The sequence below is a fragment of the Mastomys coucha genome, unplaced genomic scaffold (assembly GCF_008632895.1).
Source record: "Mastomys coucha isolate ucsf_1 unplaced genomic scaffold, UCSF_Mcou_1 pScaffold23, whole genome shotgun sequence".
NCBI classification, from domain to species: domain Eukaryota; kingdom Metazoa; phylum Chordata; class Mammalia; order Rodentia; family Muridae; genus Mastomys; species Mastomys coucha.
In genome coordinates this window covers 68,437,708-68,459,860 of record NW_022196906.1, presented here as the reverse complement: position 1 = coordinate 68,459,860, position 22,153 = coordinate 68,437,708, and the positions used below count along the sequence as shown (strand labels likewise).

Below are 22,153 nucleotides of genomic sequence, written 5' to 3'. Positions count from 1 at the left end.
GCTCTTAACCACTGAGCCTTTTTTTCAGCCCCTTATTACTCTTTTTATGTATTTAAGTATCTACCTCGCTAGTCTAATTAGAGTATTCTTAGAAATTCTTTTAGTCAATATACTTGAGATAAATATTTAGTTGACCCAGCCTTTGTTACCATTACAAAATATAAAAGACAACAAATTCTTTTAATCTTGGACATTTATTTGTCAGATAAATTCAGGTAAAATAGGTCGATAGTTCAGTGCTTGAAAGTTTCCCATGGTCCTTGAGATATTATTTGGAGCTGAATCTATGCCAGTGCAGCACACAATACAAAACAACAACAACAAAAATAACGGAACTTAGATAACAAAGATGTCTTCAGTACTCTTGCACCAGGAATACTTTGGTTGTGATTTCTGCTAGGGACACCAACTTCTATGTACCTAAAACTTTTGAATCTCCTCTCAGTAATACTGACAGAAAACCAGCGCATCTGCACAAGTCATCTGCAGTGGCAGCAGCTGGAGTTTCACCCTAGACAAAGACCTAGAGCCTTGAATCTTCCCTAGTTTGCAAATTAATTGAAAACCATGCCCTCCACTTGGTTCTTTCACGGCCTTTTATAGGATGAACAGTGGGGACCTTTTTCCTTGGACAATGTCCCTTTGACTGTTGTAATCGTTGTTTCTGTGTCCTGTTCAGGGCTGGCCGTGGACTGTATGGTATAGATAGCATGCCTGATCTCCGCAGGAAAAAGACATTACCTATTGTGCGGGATGTGGTGAGTGATTCCTGCTTAATTCTCACTGGCTGCGTACCTTGATGTTTTCTTTGTTAAAATGTAAATCCTTTCTCTTTGACGACCTAGCCCATAAATATTTCATACAGTAAAATATCCAGGGCTGGAATCTGCCCAGCACTAACACATTCATTATTTCTTTATGATGCAGCTGATGGAGGAAAAGGATCTAACCTTTCAACTGCTTTTGACATCAGTGGAAATTACGGGTTTTTAGTTCAACTGACTTTATAATTGAGCTAAATGTAATGGCACAGAAGACCAAGGAAGCTGTTGGGGCTGAGCTTTGATGTTCAGTACTGTGGGGGATTACAAGATTAAATTGTGAAGTTTTTGCTTTGGGTTTGGGCTTTTGCTTATTTTGGGTTTGTTCAACATAGCAGACTCCAGACTTTATAATGGAAATGTACAATGATAACCAATCTTCTAACATGTGACAATTGACTCTAACTAAATTTCTAAGCTCCTCCATCCAAGAAGGTTGCAGTTCCCAAGTCTAATGGCATACAATGTGTGTGCTAGTTCTGAACATGACTCTGAAGAACCTAGCCTCCTATAAGGAAATATTTTGAGACTGCTCAGAAATGCCAATAACTGACACATTGTTTAATGTACTATCTATCATTAAAAAGAAAATGCCTAGACCTGGAGGGATGTATAAGTAGTTTTACATACTTACTGCTCTTGAGGAAATCTGAGGTTGGTTCTCAGTATCCAAGTTCAGTGACTCACAACTAACTGTAACACTAGCCGAGGGATCTGCTGTCCTCTGGTGGCCTCCTATGGTCCCATGCACACTGTGGTATACATACACACACACCCAGATGCACACACATAAACATAATTGAAAAAAAATCTTAAAAGGAAAAGCCCTAGCACCAAAGGAACATAATGTGCATGATAGTGGGTATATTTGAGACAACTGTCAGATCTTACTGTGGAAAACAGGCCATCTTGGCATAGTTAGCTCATATTTCCTGCTAGCTAGACTTCTTGCAAGCCTAGTGTGGTGTCACATAGCTGTAACTGTGGTCTTTATGAATGAGACACAAAGTTCTAGGCCAGAATAAGTTAAAACTTTCTGTGGGCATGCGATACTCTTAACAGTTTAGTATCAAAAATTACTTTGTACAAAAAATTAATTTTCCTTTTAGCATCATGGCATAATTTTTAATACCAGAAATATTTGATTTTGCTAAGAAAACCTTCTAAAGGCAGTCACTTTAATTTTTAAAATGAAAGCTATGGGGCTAGAGAGATGGGTCAGTGGTTGAGAGGACATACAACTCTTGCAGAGGACCAAAATTTGGTTTACAGAACCCACACCAGGTATCTCACAACCACCTCTAACAGCTCCAGGACACCATCTTCTATACTCTGTGGACACTCACACACACACTCACACACACACACACACACACACACACACACACACTAAAGATAAATCTCCAAAAAGTTAATTAACTAAGGTGGTGTCCTGTCAGATCCTACAGTGGAAAGCACGCCATCTTGGTCTAGTTAGCTCAGATTCTTGTCAGGATAGTATGGGCACTTTAGAAAATTACACTAAGAGACCATTGTTATGCTTTTCCCATTTCTCATATGTTTAAATATTTAAATTCTGTTTCCTTTTGCTCCTGGAATCTTCAGGCCATGGTAAGTGCTTTTCAATTTATTTCATCATTCTCTGCTCTTCTCAAACACACACTGATTTTATTCATGAGGTAATAAGAGAACAGAGCTACTTGGAAATAAGAAGTTTAAGTTCCCATATGTATCTGCAATCCCAGCACTTGGAGGGTAGCAAGGGATGAATGGTCCTTGAGTTAGGAGCCAACTTAGTATACAGAGTGAGATCTGTGCTAGCCTGGGCTATATAGTGATATACACATACACCCATGGGGTTGGGGGTGTACTGCTAAATTCTCCAAGAATCCAACATCAAGTTCAGTTCTGTGAATCTAAAGTGTATATATACACAACAAATCTAAAGACAAAAGAAATATAAGATAAATATAAAACTAGGAATAAATTTATGCTGGTTAGTTTTAACTGTCAATTTGGCACAGCCTAAAATCACTTGGGAAGAGAGTCTTAATGAAGAATCATGGAGATTAGGTTAGTTTATGGACATATATGTGGGGAATTTCCTTGATTGACAACTGATAGATGAAGATCCAGCCCTTTGTGGGTGGCACCATTCCTTAGTTAAGGAGAACCTGGACAGTTTAAGAAAGGAGGAAGCTAGCAAACCAGGCTCCCATTTTCTTTGTTCTTGACTGTGGATGCAATGTGCCTAGCTGCTTGAATTTCCACCTTCTCCCAAATGATGGACTGTAACCTGGAATTATAATCCAAATAAACTTTTCCCTTCCACCGAGATGTTCTATCCCAGCAACAGACATGAATGAACATTGCTATTAAGGATGAAGAATACAATTATCTTGGGCAAGATCTTCAGAAGTAACCTTTACAGATTAGTTAGCAGAGTGAGTAGAGATGGACAAGGGTAACTTATTGACTTTTGTGTATGCCTGAGGGTATTTCTAAGCAGATGGGCCCATAGGGATGAATTCTCCCACCCACTTCCCTTTGCTCTTGGTAGAGTGACATACCCATATCTCATTTTGAATTTCTGATTTTTAAATTACCAAGCAGCTGTGCTGTTTCTCATAGCATGGTGTTTGGATAGGAAGCAGGTGGTGATGGCAGTTTTGTAAGCAAGGGTATTTAAGATGATGTCCATCTGGACACCGTGGTACTCACTTGTAAAGGTGTGCAAGAGTATGTATCCCCCACAAGTATGCAGAATATTCTGGGAAACACCCAGAGAATCATGCAGTCTCTTGTGCTGTTCAGATCAGCCCTCAAGTCAGGCTGGGTAATAGCAGTGCACATGTTTCGTAACGAATTATAACTGTATCCTGGAGAATAACAAAGTTCTAGAAGCCTCTTGCTTCTTTTTCCCAGAAACTTTTTAGTAATCATAACTCTAGGATGGACTTCAGTCTTCTCAAGGGTCAAATGTCAGGTTGGGTTTGAGATCTCCAGCTTTGACATTCAGTGAGTTCCAGGTAAGCTGGTCTGATGGTCAAAGCCCCTTTCACCAAAACAGCAACAGCTAGCATTATTACATCTTTGCTTTCTGAAATGCACACAAGCCACTTACTCCATATATTAACCCTGCTTTTCAGACCCTGGCTGCCCGGAAATCTGGTCTCTCCCTTGCTATGGTTATCAGGACATCACTGAACAATGAGGAGCTGGTAAGTGCCATGCCAGTTACTAACTGTATTGATCAGATCCTCAGGAGCATAAGCATTCTGTATGAGGTCTCGTTTGTCATGCTTAGCCTAATGTCCCAGGAGTGACTGGGAACACAAGGAATTCCCGGTCCCCAGCTAAACTTCCTGAGAGCTCTGGCTTCACTACAGATGATGCTCACACACCTTTGTTTCTATGGCTTCTATTCTATCCTGATAGCATTTAACTGTTTAGCTTCCCCCCAACCCCAGGAAAACTCCTAAAGGTATTTTACACTGAAATTTTCCTTAACTTAAGGCAACCTCTCCCTTCTGGTTGAATTGCTAGTTTCATCCTCTAACATTTCACTGTGACCTTCTTGGTATGGTGTGGTATGATATGATATTGTCAGGCTACTAAATGCCACATAATGAATATTGTTATTTTTGTACATTATGCACATTCTTATATATAAGGTGAAGTGCTAGCAAAACAAAAGATTATGGGAATACATATGTGCTTATCATTTGGCCAACACAGGGCTTAGTGAATAATATCAATGAGCTACTCTCCTGTTCCCTATTAGACTGGATATGAGGATTTTGCATAAAACTTCACACAGCCTCTGGTGTTCTGGAGGGCAGTTGTGTGTGACATTCATTGTTCTCATTAAATTCTCGTTCTCATGGATGCTGCTTGGAACATTGTCAGGCACAGGGTAGATGTTTTACAAGGTCTTGTTGAATGCAAGAACCATTCTGCTTAGAAGACACATGGAGGATGCCAAGATCTAGGTCAGCGATTCTTAAACTTGGCTCATTAGAAGCCCAGAGGGAGCTTTAAAACCTGCTGATAGCTGGACACTCCCAGCAGTTCTCTCATAATTGGCTTCAGGTACAGCCTGGGGAGAGAGGACAAGTTAACAATGTACATGCCTTGGCCATCCTACTACAGGGACTCAGTCCTTCTCACTCAGCAGCCTGGGAGAGAGGACAAGTTAACAATGTGTGTGCCCTGGCCATCCTGCTGCAGGGACTCAGTCCTTCTCACTCAGCAGCCTGGGAGAGAGGACAAGTTAACAGTTTGTGTGCCCTGGCCATCCTGCTGCAGAAATTCAGTCCTGCTCACACAGACAGGGATTTACATAAAATATATCAGGGTTCTCCCTGAACCTAATTACTTCTGAAGGGAAAATGTGTTCTTTGTCTTGGGTCTCAGGACCCAAGGTAACATGATAATCTTCCTGGAACTAATGTTTCCAATTTCTCTTTCTCTGTCATCATCACAGGACAAACATGCTGTGAACATTTCTTATCTCCTTTTAACTGTCACTGTACCTGGATTCTACTAACAACATATTTCATATTTTGTTTCTCTGCTTCCTGTAATTGTCTTCTTACAACTTTCAGCTCTTTCTTAGACTTTTCTATCAGAATACAGCCTCCCACATATATACATATACTTATATGCACACATATATATGCACACAAACACATATACATACAGATGCACACATATACATCCACATACACATATACATATAGACACACACATACACACATATACATACACACATAATCACACATAACATACTCACACACATATACATGCACACATCTATACATACACACATATACATGTATACATGCATGTACATGCACATACACACATGTACACACAAACACACATACACACACACAGATACTTCATTGCACTGGTGCTCCTTCAGAGTTGTGAAGAGATGGAGAAACCCTTGCTGTTTTTTACACACATTAGGATACATCTTGATATGTTTTCTGTTGTGGCACAGGATTAAAAATACTGTGACTATATCCTCGGGTTTTTTCTTACCTATCAGGTTTATGATTTTCTGTAATATTTGAAGTATAATTTAAATATAGCATGAAATATTCTACTTCTGGTTTAAGAGAAAAACTCATGGAATCCCAAGTAATTTGTCCATTTTCTTTCGAGGAAATAAAGTTGAAGGATTTGACTAAGAACTTCTGTATTTTGACTTTCTTATATTTTAAAAGGTGGCATTCTTCTTGTATTGTAACTTAGTGGCAGCATTTACTCATTCTTAGTCCCTAGATTCAATCCCTGGTAACCCCAAAACAATACAAAAAAAAATCACAACCAAAAAGCCTGTTTCCAAATCCTTTGGCTACTACAATATACCATTTCATTTGAGATGTGAAGACTTATTTCAGCAAACAGGATAAGTCAGTGGGATGCCTTGAGTTTCCTGAGACCCAAGACAAGGAACACATCTTCCCTTCAGTAAATTACCCATCAATCTATTTGTCAGCAACCTAAAAATACCGACTTTCTTGTTCAAAGGAGCCCTGAGCAGAGAACTTATCTGGGGGTGTTAGATAGATGAATGGTCTGCATTAGCTTCCTCTCAAATCCACCAAGCTCGTTTCCCTGGGGCCTCTGCCTTGAAAGGTAATGAAATATGACTTGTGTAGAGCAGGCATATTAAATGTCACTCCTGACAAGCTGTCGGGTTCGGTCATTACATGGGCAAATGACATAAATGCTGAAATGAATGATTTCCATGCTGCATCTCTGAAGTCCTTCTGGGTACTCACAGTCGGAAGGACGGGGGCATCGCCTGTGCATGAAGGGAGGGATCCGGCTGCCTGAGGAACAGCAGGCAGTGGCATTTCAGTATTAGAGAGAGAGACAGTCAAAAGGACAGCCATCTCTTCCAAAAAAGGAAGGGCTCTAGTGTCTGTAGCAACACTAGAAACAGTCCTGCTTCATACGTAGGAAGGCCTCCCTGGCCTCCCTGTCCCCTGGCAGATGAGGCTTGGATTTCCTTCTAGAAATGCTGGTGTGGAAATTAGCCATAGTGATACACTTTAAAATTATGTCTTAGTCACAAGTACTTCTACTGGTCTAGCATTTGTTCTTTTAAAGGTTATGTTTTTTGTTTTGTTTTGTTTGTTTTTTAAGTATATGTTTGCTGGGAACTGAACTCAGGTCCTCTGCGAAAGCAGCCAGCTCTGTGAGACATCTCTCCTGCAATGCTAGGAATTGTCCCCAGGTCTCTCACACACTAAGCCTACATTTTGCCACTGGCTGTCAACCCCAACTTCCTTTTATTTATACTTTAGATTCCAATTCTGTTCTTTCTCAACACAGTCTTTAGCTTGAGATTCTTAGGAACATAATTCCACAGTTTACTCACTTGAAGACCTAGAGCGAGTTACAAGTACTATCCTGGCCTGGAGTTTTTAATGTGTTTTCTAATATGAACATATTGTTTTTCTGTTGTATACATTATATAAATATATGGTATATAGTATATGTCTATCTGCATGCCATATAACATATATAATATATGTGTGTATAGGTACCTTTTATGTATATATTTACATTCAAAAATCAAAATAACCTTTGGCTTGTCAAATCCTTGAACACTTGCGACACCCATATTAAACTAGCTTCAGACAAAATGGCTCAGGAGCTTCCCTTTTCTTGAGCTCTAGAACTGTTTTCAAGAGTGAGGTACTGTGCCAAATGTGCCTTAAATCACCAGAACCTGATGTTATTTGAGAGTGGCTGTATGACTCCTACATCCAGTCATTTCCTGTACAATTGTAACCATGTTATTCAAACACTAATTCTTGACTTGACTTTGAATAAATGCTCATGTCAGTTATGGCAGGGAACCCTGTAGAGTGCTGTGAAAATGGACCTTCACCAGTTAACAGTGTAGCAGGAAACCAGGGAAGAGCATGCCACAGAGACAGCCAAGCTTGGCTCCTGATATATCTATTAACAGTGGCAGATGGAATGCTGATGATGGCTTATAAAACCACTCACTGTTCTTGGGGAGAAGTCTGATTATTTTTCAGTCATTTTATAGTTTTATGATACTTACAATAAAGAAGGCTATTTATTTCTGTCCAGTGTCCTAACACTTCAAGAAATAAGGTATTAAAGTATACCTCGATTTATCTCTCAGCACAGAGATTTTTAAACCAAACTCTTGTTTAGGATCTGAGGAGCCTATTCCCTCTCCTTTCTTCAGAGGCTTTTCAGGACATAAGACAATCCCTACTCCCCTTTAAAAACTCTAAGGATAGGCTGGAGAGATGGCTCAGTGGTTAAGAGCACTGACTGTTCTTCTGGAGGTCCTGAATTCAAATCCCAGCAAGCACATGGTGGCTCACAACCGTCTGTAATGAGATTGGATGTCCTCTTCTGGTGTGTCTGAAGACAACTATAGTGTACTTACATATAATAAATAAATAAATCTTTTAAAAAAGTCTAAGGACTGTCTGCACCCACCAAAAATGGCCTTCCTTGTTAAAATCTGTTAAGAAATATAAAAATAATATTGTTGTTTTTCTACTTTTATGTAGATAAAACACTATAAAGGCATTCATCAAACCATGCCTAAATCTGAAAAAAAAAACAATTATATAATTTTTACTTTTGTTTTTAGTTTCTTTCTATTTGATTAATTATGTTATGGCATATGTGACTGATTATCATTTGAAAATATGCATGTCTTTTAGAATGTAGTCTTTGTTGAGAAAGGTTTCAAAGGTTTAAAATAGATTAGTGTCTTAGGGTTTCTATTGCTACAGTGGAACATCATGACCAAGAGACAAGTTGGGGTGGAAAGGGTTTATTCAGCTTATACTTCCACATTGCTGTTCATCACCAAAGGAAGTCAGGACTAGAACTAAAACTATTAAATAACTCTGGGTAATCATCAGTGAATATTTGTGATCCACCAATAGCTATTATAGTCATCTGCCTGGACAGTACCAGGCACCATGGAGAACACCACATTTAGCTTTTATCTACACCAAGAACTTTCTTATGAATTAGTTGGTAAAAAATCTTTTCTAAGTAATGAGTGTTGAAAATCATTCCTTGCAGAATAAATTACATAAAGCATTGAAGGTGAAGTGTTATCAAGGTCCCCCAGTCAGGGAAGAAGGGTCTGGGTGGAATATGAAAAACATGGAGATATGTTCAGACGGTTACGGTTAGCATTAAAAATGCTTTCAACGTTCTTAGTAATTTTACTATAAGTCAACTAAGGCTAAAGTTAGTCATATAAATTAGTGTTTTGATTTAATAAGACAGGGCCTAGCTTAGGCTTTGAGCACTGTTGTGAGTGTTAAGATATCCATCCTTGCTCTCCATGTGTGGTATAGTGGAGCACAGTCATGAACAGGTGATTAGAACTATGGGGAACTGTAGAAAAACCTGTATACAAATGGAGCCTATTGCAGTCTGTAAGACTACTGGGGAGTTCTTTAGTTAAAACAACCAAACTGGCCTTTGAAACAGAAGAATAAATGAGCAGAATGACAGGTTAAAAATCATTACTTACATCAAAATCAAAGGCTCTCCCAAAATAGCAGTTTCAGCAGAGAAATGATAAAATGGTCTATTTTGTGCTGAAGTTTCCCAAATCCACTGATTTGCTTTCCCTTGTTCTCACTCTCAAACTCGCAGAAAATGCATGTCTTCAGGAAGACCTTGCAGGCATTGATCTACCCCATTTCTTCCACCACTCCTCACAACTTCGAGGTCTGGACGGCTACCACTCCCACCTACTGCTATGAATGTGAGGGGCTCCTGTGGGGCATTGCAAGGCAAGGCATGAAGTGCCTGGAGTGTGGGGTGAAATGCCACGAGAAGTGTCAGGACCTGCTCAATGCCGACTGTCTGCAGCGTGAGTACTCAGGCTGCAGAGCCTGCAATGTGTCTTCACACTAGAATCCCTTTGTGTCAACATATTCCATGGGCTTTCTCCTACCATATATGTAGATGAGCCACTGGTGGCCGACTGGTCGTAGACTTGATGGTATAGCCTCTGTTCTTGTTCACTTCTCTCTTGCTGTAATAAAACATTTGAATCAAACATGGAGAAGAAATGATTCATTTCATCTTACAGATCACAGTCAATCATTAAGGGAAATGGGGATGGAGACTCAAGAAGAAACTAAAGTGGAAAACAAAGAGGAATGTATCTTATTGGCTCACTCTCTGGGTTATGCTTAGCTATCTTTCCTAGAAAGCCTAGGGAAGTGTGCCCGCCAAAGTGGACTGGGCACTCCTATATATCCATAGGCCAATATGATTGAGGCAATTTTTCAGTGGAAATTTCCTTTCCCTGGGTGACTTCAGATTGTGCCAAGCAGACAATGAAAACTAGTCAGAGCATCTCCAAAGGATTGAATTAGGAACTAGAGGGAGTAGTCCTTGGCTGAAAGAATATCCTCAGTAACTGTAGAACCTCAAAGTGACCTCCAGCGTGTTTGGTTAATAGTTATGTGTGATTATGCCCATATACAATGTTACCTAAACTGGAGCCGGTACACACTCCTGAAATTAGAGCTATGGGGTGCTTTCCCAGCTTTATCTTCACTGCCTGATGGGTATCCATCTGCATGGATATTGGAATTGGGAATCTTGTCTTCAAATGTTAAAGGCAAATGCAGCTAGGCATATGGCCCTTGCGGTAGTTTCTTAATCTCACACAAATCTATTTCCCTGAAGTGAATGAATATGGCTGATAAAATTTACCTCAGAGGTGAACTGAGAAGGCTACATGAACTAGTCCATGTTGACTCTAGCTATACCATAGGCAATGTGAATGAATATAGCTAGTAAAATTTATTTCAGATATTTATTGATTTATCAAGAAGGCTGCATGAAATAGTCTGTGTTGACTCTAGGTATACTGTAGACCTACATGGATAGGCTCTTTATCCTTTGATGCTTCTGAATGGACACACTCACTCTGATTTTTATTGACAATTTATCTTAAATTTTGTTGTCTACAATTATTTACTTGATAGCAGCTCCAGAAATGCCTACCCTCCATTCTCTTGGCTATGCATAAGTTGGCTCTACACCTCTGAACTTTATTCAGAAATTCTCTTTGAAAAAATGTTATCCAAGAAATCTATTTTATATGAGTTCTGGTTTTCAATACAATGTCTTTTCATGGCAACATTACTGTCTGGCCCCCTCTGTTTGCAGTCAGGGTAAGGCTCATGGATTGCCTGAAACTGAGTGAGACAGAGAGAAGTGTGAGACTGGAGATTTAGTGACAGTTGGCTAGCTGCTGTCAGTATTGGACATAGAGCTTCCTCATGTCCTCTGTGCATGAACCTTCCCCTAACACAGGTAGATCAGACTAAAGCTAGGTTAAGGTAAGACAATGTTGTCTTAACAAAACATCTAGTTGCTCATGCACCTCTCTGCTCTTTTGTAAACCCTGAGGCAGAGTCTCATGTAACCCAGGTTAGACTTAACTCGTTACATAGCTGAGGGTGACCTTGAACTCCTGATTCTTCTGCCTTTATGTCTTATGTGCTGTGTTATGAATTCACAGGTAAGTGGGAGAAGTTAGAAGAATTAAAAATGCCATATAATAATCAAGATAGATGTGGACAATCCAGGAGGGGACATTTCCTTTAATAACTCTGACTTGTTTCTTCTATAAAAAAAAAAAATCAACATTTCCACATGGGTCAGAATGGAGTTTTGTAAATATATGCATTTAGCATTGCAGATTTCCCTAAGAACTAACAAGAAATTTTGAAAATCTCTCTCCAAAATCAGGGACGTTTTCTTAAGAACTGTCCCTTTCCTGTTTTAACCAAGAAGTTGGTGTTAGTTTATATTTGTATATGCCTCCCAAGTGCTGAGGTTACAGGTGTGAGCCATCATGCCTGGTTCAAATTAGTTTAATTGATCATCCTCAAAATATAGAAAAGATTCAAATATAGAAACAACAAAAATGTGCACATAATGTTGGATCCTAAACTAACAAGGCCCCAGCATCCCACAAAACATGTGTTTTAGTCCATAGTAATTCCTGAGGAGTTCAAATATCACATAAGGTCAGAGTCTGTCACCAAGTGTTCAGCAAGCAGGCATTGTAAGGTATATCGTCTGTCTCCTCCACTGACGCTATGCCACGCTTCTGTGTCCTAATATAAGCCCTTTTAAATTCACAGCATTAATAAGATCTGGCTATTTCTGTTGTTTGCAAATTGGTTATTGATTCTTCTCCCTCTGTGGTCCCATTACCAATGTTTGCAACCATGATATTTTGAGACACTTAAATAGGTTGAATATATTGAGCATCCCCATGGGTAGAGGATTTATTCTTGGAAGAAAGTAAACAATATTTACTTCTCTATAACTTAACCCTTATGTAAGCTCTAGTGATGATTAATGAATAAATGTGATATAAACAATGGGTAAAGGCATTAAAGACTACAATGAAAAGTCACCAGGTAGGAGAAGACCACTGGGGGGATAGCTTGATGAATAAAAGCAGTGACTGCTCCTGGACAGGACCCAGGTTTGGGTTCCAGAACCCTCGTGGTAGCTTGTAATCATCCTCAACACCAGTCCCAAGGGATCCGATACCCTCTTACCTCTGTGGGTACCAGGCACACATATGGCATACATAACTACATACGGGCCAAATACTTAAACACAATAAATAAATAAATAAATAAATAAATAAATAAATAAATAAATAAATAAATAAATAAAAATTTAAGTAGCCTGTGTTGACTTGATGATTATCTTTCTGTATAACCATACACAGTTGGAGATACTAGGTTGAAGAGCCCAGTGGACTATTGAGCTCAGAGTGTTTGGTGTCCATCACGAACTGAATAGTTACTTCAGGCAACGTTTCAACTAGAAACCAGATCTCAGGACCCACATACCAGTGTTCTTTCCTAACTTTCAAATAAATATGTAAAATTGGTCCAAACTAACTAACTAGACCCCCTGAACCTGATACTTTGAAGCTTTTTGCTTTTTCACTAGATGCTTGTCTTCTTAGACCTTATGCTACGCTGGCCTGGGCTTCCCAGGGTTCCCCTCAGGAGTCCTCAAGCTTGTCATGCACACCCAGCCGAGCAGTTTACCCTTCACACCACCAGCTACAGTCTTGCTGAGTTTTCAACAGCACAAAGAGAGCCAATGTCCTAAGGATAAAATCAGTTTGAGTAACAGTGGAATCAACTTACCTTGGGGTGACAATGAGCCCATTAAAAAACTAAGTGGATAGAGAGGAGCTTTTACAGGCTCTGGTCAGCCACAAAAGAGGGAGCAGGAAGGAAATTGTGCCTACATAAGGCCACAGAAGAAGCAAGCCTGCAGTATACCCAATGCATGCTAATAGACATGATTGGCAGTTTACAGCCTTGAACTCTATTTCAAAGGTCTGACCTCCAACTCTGTTGCTACTCTAATTTTGTGTGAATTAAGTGATATTGGCCAGTTTCATAAATGCATATACTGTACACTCATGTTATTTTCCCCTGTTACTATCTCTTGTTCCTCCTCCTCCCTCTGAATCACTTCTTCCAAAATGGTCCCCTTCAATTCTCTCTCTCTCTCTCTCTCTCTCTCTCTCTCTCTCTCTCTGTGTGTGTGTGTGTGTGTGTGTCTCTGTGTGTGTGTGTGTGTCTCTGTGTGTGTGTGTGTGTGTGTGTGTGTGTGTGTACGTGCATGTGTGTGTATATATGTGTGTGGCCAATGAGTTTAATTATAGCTGCTTGGGTGAGCATGGGAGTGGTGTTATTTACTGGACCAAAGGCAACTGACCAGTGTCTATACCATTTAAATAAATAATAATAAATGATAATTAAGACCTTTCCCCCATACAACCCTTAGCTACATAGTTCTTCATATAAAGGAATTGTCTATGAGCCTCTTCTCCACCCAGTTAGGAATATTGGCAAGCCCACCCAGAGCAGGGCTTGTGCAGATGACCACAGCTGCTGAGAGTTCACAGATACTACATCTGTGTGTTCTGAGCAGACTTCAACAGCACTCCTTCCTATCCTCCAGCTTGGAAGTACCTAGTACCTCCAGAAAAAAATTTATTTTTCTTCCCTTTTTTCTGGAGGTACTAGGATCCTTGAAGAAAGTGATATAGATATCCCACTTAAAACATTGCTAGCCTCATTCTTCACATAAAAGAGAGTTAATAATACCTGCTTCCACAACCAGCTAACATCCAGAAGGAACATAGTTGTGGCTTTAAAAGCTCTCTGTCTCTCTGTCTCTGTCCCTGTCTCTATTGGTCTGTCTGCCTCTGTCTCTGTCTTTCTCTCTCCTTCCCCAAGCCTGTACATACAAACATGTGTACATGAACACTTTGGCAAATTATTGAAGCTTGTCTGATTGGTACTTGCATGAATGGACATAAAACTTCAAGCCTTTTTGTAATAGGTGATTCAAAACAAAGTGGTAATCTTTAAGCTAATTTAACTTAAAATAAAAAAAAAACTAATGAGCAGCATTTATAAGTACTTTATAAGAAAATTATTTAGTATTAATAATTTTCACTTCCTCTACAAAACAAATAGCTCATCCAACTCGGAAAAAGTCAAAAAAGAAGTAAAGTCATGCCCATGCAACATCATGATGCTATTTTATGAATAAATTGTCAAGATTATGACACATAAAAGTATCCATGGAGAATTATGTTATTGATTTTGTCCTAGGACCTAGGAGAAAATTCAGGAAAAGAGAACAGGTGGCAAAGTTGAGAAAAACTTTAGATGGAAAGTCCATTTCCCCTGAAGGAAAAAAAAAATCAATAAATCCTACAAACTTCCATTTTCTGGTTTACGATGTTTTCACATTAGTCTAACCTCTACCCCAGATTTGACCAGACTTCACAAAGATTAAGTAGGCAATGGGCCCAGCCTGCTATGCTTCCATATTAGCCTTCAGTGATATTTCAGCAATGATGGCTACATTTATGGTGGACAGAGGTGGAATGAAAGGAGAATCACTTCTCTTCAATCCTACTCAGCACCTGCATGCCTGTGCTTTGCTGTGCATGGAGCCTCAGCACTCATTCTTCCATCCTGTTATGGTGAAGGAGGTGGCAGCTGGCAGTTTCTCAGGAGTAAGGAACATGAGGCCACTTTAGACCCTGTCTGGAGCACAGTATCTGCAAGGTCTTGTAGAGCCCATTATTCCAAACCACTTGACTTTGTGCAGAAGAACAGAGATCATCCATAGATGATCATCATAGAGACATCCCAGAGTTATATTTTCTGGGTTTAGTCCATGATGTATCTACCTCAGAATCAACTGTCCTGTGTGTACGGGATAAAAGACAAAACAGATCTTAAAGCTATGCCACCCCTCATATGTAGATCCTAGCCTCTGATGTCTATATGCAAACAGATGAAAGTGAGGCCCAGAAATTTAAACAGGAAACAAAGAAAGGGAAATAATATGTGATGAGGAAGAATGGGATGGGGGTAAAGAAAACATGGGACAGAGATGAGAAAATGAGTCTGTAAGATGGAGGTCACAAGCAGAGATCGGGGGCAAGAGGATGCAGAGATGGGCTTGGGGAAGAACCATACAAACACCGTTAGTTTAAAAATGTCAAGTGCTGATAGGATGGTTCAGTGACTAAAAGCAGTCACTGCTCTTGCAAAGGATCTGAGCTTGGTCCTTAATATCCACATGGGGAGGCTCACAACTGCCTGTCACTCCAGGTCCAGGAGATCTTCCATCCTATTCTGGCCTCTGTGGGCATCTGCATTCTCACACACACACACACACACACACACACACACACAAATAAACTTTAAAATGTCATAATGATCTCTAACCCATTATGTATTGTTTGATAGATAGATAGATAGATAGATAGATAGATAGATAGATAGATAGAGACAGACAGACAGACAGATAGACAGATAGGTAGATAGATGGATGGATAGATAAATAATAGATCCAAGCAGCCCCAAACAGAAGCCTCACCTTTTAGGACAGTAGGATTACATGGAGTGACCTCTACCTCCTAAAGAAACAGTGTCTACTCATCTCAGAGTAGATGTCTGGTGCTTAGCCTAGTGATCTTCTTTTGTCTGTATTTGGACAAAACAATGAAGAAGCCTGTTCACCCTATTGCATCCTGTCACAGGGGCATCAGGTGGAAGATAGTACCCTAGGACACGTTCACATCCCACAAGGAAGTAGCATGGTGCATCAGTATGCCTTCAGCAGCCTCCAGCAGCAGTTTGAGCTGCTTGTATCAAACTTCCTGGGTATCAGAGGCCATTTAAGGATGAACCTAAGCAAAAAGAAACCTGTGTTTGAAGTTTTTCATATGTTCTTGTGTTTTTGTTTTTGTTGTGGTTGTTGTTTTGATTTTTGTTTTCATTTCTGAATAGGATGTGAAGAAACTAAATGTGAAAATTAAAAAAAAAAAAAACCATATCTTTCCTTCTTTAAGCTCTCCCTTAATTTTGCCTTGACATATTTGAAAAACCGAGCACATTTAAAAATTATTGATCTGTCCCCTTAAGCCATTAAGATATTTCTTTGCACTAAATGGGAAATCTCAGGAATTACCAATGAGATACAAGAACTCATCCTGTTCATTTTTGTTTTTGATTTTGTTTTGCTTTGTTTTGTTTATTTTAGTGAAAGCATTTCCCAAACTCATCCTAGGAGACTGCATTTGCTGGTCAGGATGCTTAACTGCAGTGGGGATGATACGAGCAGAGCCAGAGTAGCAGAAGTTAGGGCTTGGCTTGGGGGCAGATTCAGTGACAGCCAAATCACTTCTGTAGAAGGTGGCAGTTCCTCATGAGAGGGCCCCCTGCCCACATGCCCCCATTTTCATCACGGAGCCACCTACAGGGGTGGGAGAGATTCTCCATCACACCGCAGCTCCCCCAGTTATCTAGGCCTTTGTTTGCAAGAACTGTGGGTTATGCAGCTTTGAGTCTCCGAAGAGGGGGTGGCCTCTGGGGGAGTCGCAGGTCTGTTCCATGAAGAGACTGAAAGCGTGTGAAAGGAGGAGGGTTAGGGTTATCTCAGATACAAAGCAACTAATGGGAAGGGTGGGACGATGCCAACTCTGTGCCCACCTACATGATTCCCCAGAAAGAAAACAGGCATCCAAGGAAGACCACCCACATGATGTCACAGGGAAAGATATGTTTCTATGCTCCAAACTGCTAGACAGCAAAAGCAGTACTCAGATGTCTCAGATGTCTCAGATGATAGCCGGTGTGCTTTCCCTAGATGCTAACCCACCACCACCTGGGTCTATTAACCTCAAGTGCGTGGAAGGGTTTCTAGGTGTCTGAAAACAAACCAACCAACTAAATTTTCCAGGTTCTTTGGAGTTTAATGTCTTTTGTCTTTAAGCACTGTATTGACCCCAACTGGCTAATAGCTATGGAGACAGTAGCCTTTGGCAGGTACTGAGCATGACTCTTCATGGATGCTTTACAGTAATTTTGGAGCTCAAAGTCTTTCAGTTCCTTGCTAGGATGAAATACTTTGATATATGTCTCTGATCTTTGCTCTTTTGGCTTTCTAAAATCCCACATTTAATTATCATTAGCTGACTCTAACTATCATTATTTATTACTCTACCTATCTACTTGAGCTTGATTCTTACCTAACCTCATTAAAGGAGATATCACCATTGTTCCCATTTGCCTATGGATGAGGCAGCCAAGGCTTAGGGTGAAGAAGTAACTATGGGAGTTGAAGTGAAGATCAAATTCATAGTGCTTGGTAAGCAGTAATGAGAGTCCCAGGGTACAGTACCTTGCACTTCATAAAAACCATGCATAGTATGACATTCTCACCAGCACTCAGGATGTAGAGACAGGAGGATCAGAAGTCCAAGAACATGATCAGCTACATAGCAAATTCAAGGTCAGCCTGGGAAATGAGACCCTGTCATTTAAAAATAAAAGGAGGGAGGGAAGGGAGGGAGGAAGGAAGAAAGGGAAGTGGGGAGGAAAAAGGAAGGAGGAAGGGAAAGAGAGAGGGAGGCAAGGAGGCAGAGGGAAGGGAAGAGAATGGGGAGGGAAGAAAGAAGAGGAGAGGAGAGGAAAGTGAAGAATTCAAATGCAAAAGGATGATATTCTGGTTCCTCTGCAGCTCTATAGCACATCACCATACACTAGGTAGATGCTGAATATCAAAACTCCACCTCTCACTGCATCAGCCCCCAGGTACCCCAACATTTGTCCCACTGTCAACTATTGATCTTCTGTATTCCACAGGATTAAGTGGAGAAGGGCTCCCTTGGCCCTGTATTATAAGAGCATCATCCATCAGAGCTGCCTTCAGTACCTGCCTATTCTCCTGGATGCCCACCTTCTGACACTGTCCTGTTAGTGATTAGGTTTCAGTGCTGACATTTAGGGAACCACAAACCTTTGGAACACATCAGCTAGTGCCTGGCAGGTGGGGATTTACCCCTTCTTTACCCCAAACACGCGGATTACATGCCTCTCACTTATTGCCACGCTATCTTCTTAACACATCCCTTCCACGTTAGCTGGCTACTTGCCTTTGCATTGCCCTAACTGTGAGATGCATAGACTGGGCAGCTCAATCTAGTTCAGGTTCAGCTGGCTCAGCTTTCTGGTGATAGGAATAGAACTTTTGTTTCCAATGAATTCCAGATCTGAAGCCAAGGGACACTTGTTTTCTCTTCATAACTTCAATCTTAGCACTTTAATTATTGTGCATGATGGGGAGTCCTCCCTCCAGGATTATGGCCCAGGGCACCGTCTGCAAGAAGCAGATGATTCATGACTGTCTTTTTACCTTTAATTCCTTCACGAACTAGCTTGGCATCTGTATCTCTTAAGCACATGCTATTTTCTAAACACACACACACACACACACTCAGGTCATTCTGAGTGTTAAACACAGGACCTTTGAGTGTTTACAGGTTGACAATAATTACATCACATTAAGGTGCTAATGCGACAAATGGGGCTTGACCATTGCTTTTGTTTTCTGTAGTGAGGGACAGAAAATGTGATCATTAGGATTGAGAGGATTGAAATTTCTCTTAAGGAGAACACAAAAATGTGTTCTTAGAATAGAGGGTAATGCACTGAGGCAGGAAACCTGAAGACTGCAGAGGTATGTGGAACACTTGTTAAGTAAATGAGGACAGAATGGGGCTGAGAACAAAGGAAAAGGTTAAGAACACACAAGAATATACACACAAAGTATATAAACACACATAAAGTGTATAAACACAAGGATGTACACATAAAGACAGTAAGGGAGGTGAAAGAAAGGAGAGAAGGATGGGGAAGTTGAAGAAGGCAGACCTACTTATTTGGAAAAATACTAGAATTGTGAAATACAAAATTATGAATTTCACATGAAAACTCATATCCTTCAAATCATAAGTAAAAAATTAAAAGAAAGGAAGGAAGGAAGGAAGAGAGAGAGAAAGAAAGAAAGAAAGAAAGAAAGAAAGAAAGAAAGAAAGAAAGAGAGGAAGGAAGAGAGAAAGGGAGGAAGGAAGAGAGAAAGAAAGAAAGAGGTTCTGGTTGATAGTGAAGCTACATAGAAAGAAACCAGTTTCCCTGTGTGGAATATTTTCCCTTCTATGTAAGGTTGAATTCTCACTGACTGGAGGATGCTTGCTTCTAAGCTGAATTCTTTCCCTGCTCTATTGTGTGTAACTACACTGTCTGTCCACAAAGGAGCAGTTTTAGATGGGAGATGGAGGCTGCATGGGGCATCGAGTCCTATATGATGGGATCTTTGCTGGGATGCATCTCCTTTGACCTCAGCTACTGTTGATCATCGGTGTCTTGCTACTTCAGGAAGCTAGCAGAGTATTTTGAAAGACTTTACATAAATGCTTATTTGCAGTTATCACGGATTACCTTGAAATTACTTTGAAATAAACAGAATAAGCCCAAAAGACTAGAAATTTGTGACAAATTGCAACAACTTAAAAACACAGTCTGATTGAAAAATTAAAAAATGTGTTTGATGAACAATGATGAACAAGGAAAGGGGCTCGCAAATCAGATGCCAAATTAATTATGAATTCATATCTGAAACTCTGATCGAAGCTCTTCAGAAACAAAATGTAAACGCAGAAAAATTTCAAAGCTATGTATCTTCTCTGGAAATGACAGATAAGGGGCTTAAACATAATTTCCTGTCAGCCTTCCCTCCCCAAATTGGCAATTTCAGTTCACAGATCTGACTAATCCATACGTATTCAAGTAGGAACACAACTACAATATCAAAAGAAGAGGTAAGAGATTTCAAAGTTAATTGTCGGAGATTTGATGCTTTGGCATAAGGAATCTCTTGACATTCTAGCTTTAAATTGTAGTTGCTGCTTATGTGAGCATTTGCTGTGTGAATAGCACTGAACTCCTCTTGAATTTAGAAATATAAGCCCAGGGCCCTTGACCATACAGGACTGGAGAATTCTTTCTAGAGCTTTTGGACTAACCAGTGGCTAAGATCTTAACCTTCTGGGTATAAGGGCAGGGGATGAATACCATCTTCATGCTACCTTTAACCCTTCAAATATCTTAATGTGACTGCCACCAAGCAAGTACGTTTCTCTAGATGCTTTGAATCTTGCAGGTATTTTCTACTCATCTTTGACATTTAAGGAACATTCTAATACTTGAAGCCAAAAATTCCTGTTAGGTAGTGTGGACACGTAGTTCAGCCTAACTAACTATATTTTACTGAGTAAGAATTATGCACTGTATAGTCAAGCTGTTACTGGTAAATTACAAACACGCTTAATTACTTAATGGCACATAATTTACAAATACACAGCTGTTACAGGGCATGTCTTAACAGATGAGTAGAATATTTCAAATGTTCTTTAAATTAGGATTCATTCTTTTTTAATCTTCTCATTTAAATATGTTTGAGGGCTGGTGGGTGAGATGGCAGAGCACATAAAGGTGCTTTTCAACCAACATTGTCAAGGTGAGTTTGATCACCAGAACCCACATGGTAGAAAGAACAGACTCTGACATCTCCATGTGTGCCCTGACACAGGCATACACACACACACACACACACACACACACACACGTGCACATTCGGATCCCAGGAGGCCATGCCTAGCAGTGAGGATACCTCCGGTGGATGGGGAAGTTGGAGGCCACAAACATGGTACTTGGGAAATGTTCCAGATCCAGAAGCATTTGTGAATCACACAATACCCAGGAAGTTGATGGCGATGACAAAACAAACAAAATGAAAGAATTTGGTCGAAAGTGAAATTTAGCCCATTTGACTATAAATATGTTTGTTGGTGAGGCTCTAAGTGTGCTGCCTGCTATGTGCTGCTATAGCATCCAGACCAGTGGTTTCCAAATGCTGTTTGCAAAGAAGAACTTCAGGTGAATGTTTCACTACATTTTGATATGTAATGTATGTGTGGTATGGAAATTCCTTTAATGTAAATAAAACAGCATTTCATTACAGTCCATCCCACTGAGAAAAGTTGGGTGAGCTCTGCATTATTTGTCTACAGTTGAAATGTGCCACTTGCGTTCAATCCAGTTCTCAATTCTTTTAGAGTCATTAAATACTTACATGTCTTATGTGATATCTGACTGATCGCATGCAAGAGGTTTTGAAGTTTTGTTGTTGTTGTTTGTAATTCAACACAACTACTTATAGAACTCCTTATTTGTTCCAGTATTGTGGTTGTATGGGTGACTGAAGTCTATTCGGTTGCCAAGAATGCTAATATGGACCAAAACTCTCAGTATAGTGATTCATTCTCCTGATATTTAACAGAAAAGCCATCCCAGCTCTTCTAAACTAAATCTTTATGACCCACCTGCATCCCAGATTGACTCCTGTATATTCACACAGCCACTGACTTTTCATTGCAGGAGCAGCAGAGAAGAGCTCCAAGCACGGTGCGGAGGACAAGACGCAGACAATCATCACAGCCATGAAAGAAAGAATGAAGATCAGGGAGAGAAACAGGCCAGAGGTGTTTGAAGTCATTCAGGAAATGTTCCAGATCTCCAAAGAAGATTTTGTGCAGTACACAAAGGCTGCTAAGCAGAGTGTGCTGGATGGGACATCTAAGTGGTCAGCAAAAATAACCATTACAGGTAGAATACATTTCTTAAGTGGTTTATTCCATATAGAGGTTTTTTATGTGTTTCAAGAATCACCACTGATAAAAAAAAACTCTAAATAAAATATATTTTTTTAAAAAATCTCATCAATGTTGACAAATCTACCTATTCAATTTTCTCAAATATATGCAGGAAAATGAGGATAATTTCACTCTATGTTCTGTTAATTTA

At 40.0% G+C, this 22,153-nt stretch overlaps 1 protein-coding gene across 1 annotated transcript in view; it reads left to right on the top strand.

Moving 5' to 3' along the window:
• Window positions 1-22,153, top strand: part of Unc13c (unc-13 homolog C) — a 465,433-nt gene that overhangs the window by 192,787 nt on the left and 250,493 nt on the right. The window contains exons 5-9 of the mRNA XM_031344063.1: window positions 680-758; window positions 2,427-2,432; window positions 3,971-4,042; window positions 9,510-9,729; window positions 21,728-21,955. Coding sequence (XP_031199923.1) covers window positions 680-758; window positions 2,427-2,432; window positions 3,971-4,042; window positions 9,510-9,729; window positions 21,728-21,955 — 605 coding nt within the window. The remainder of the gene's footprint in view (window positions 1-679; window positions 759-2,426; window positions 2,433-3,970; window positions 4,043-9,509; window positions 9,730-21,727; window positions 21,956-22,153) is intronic.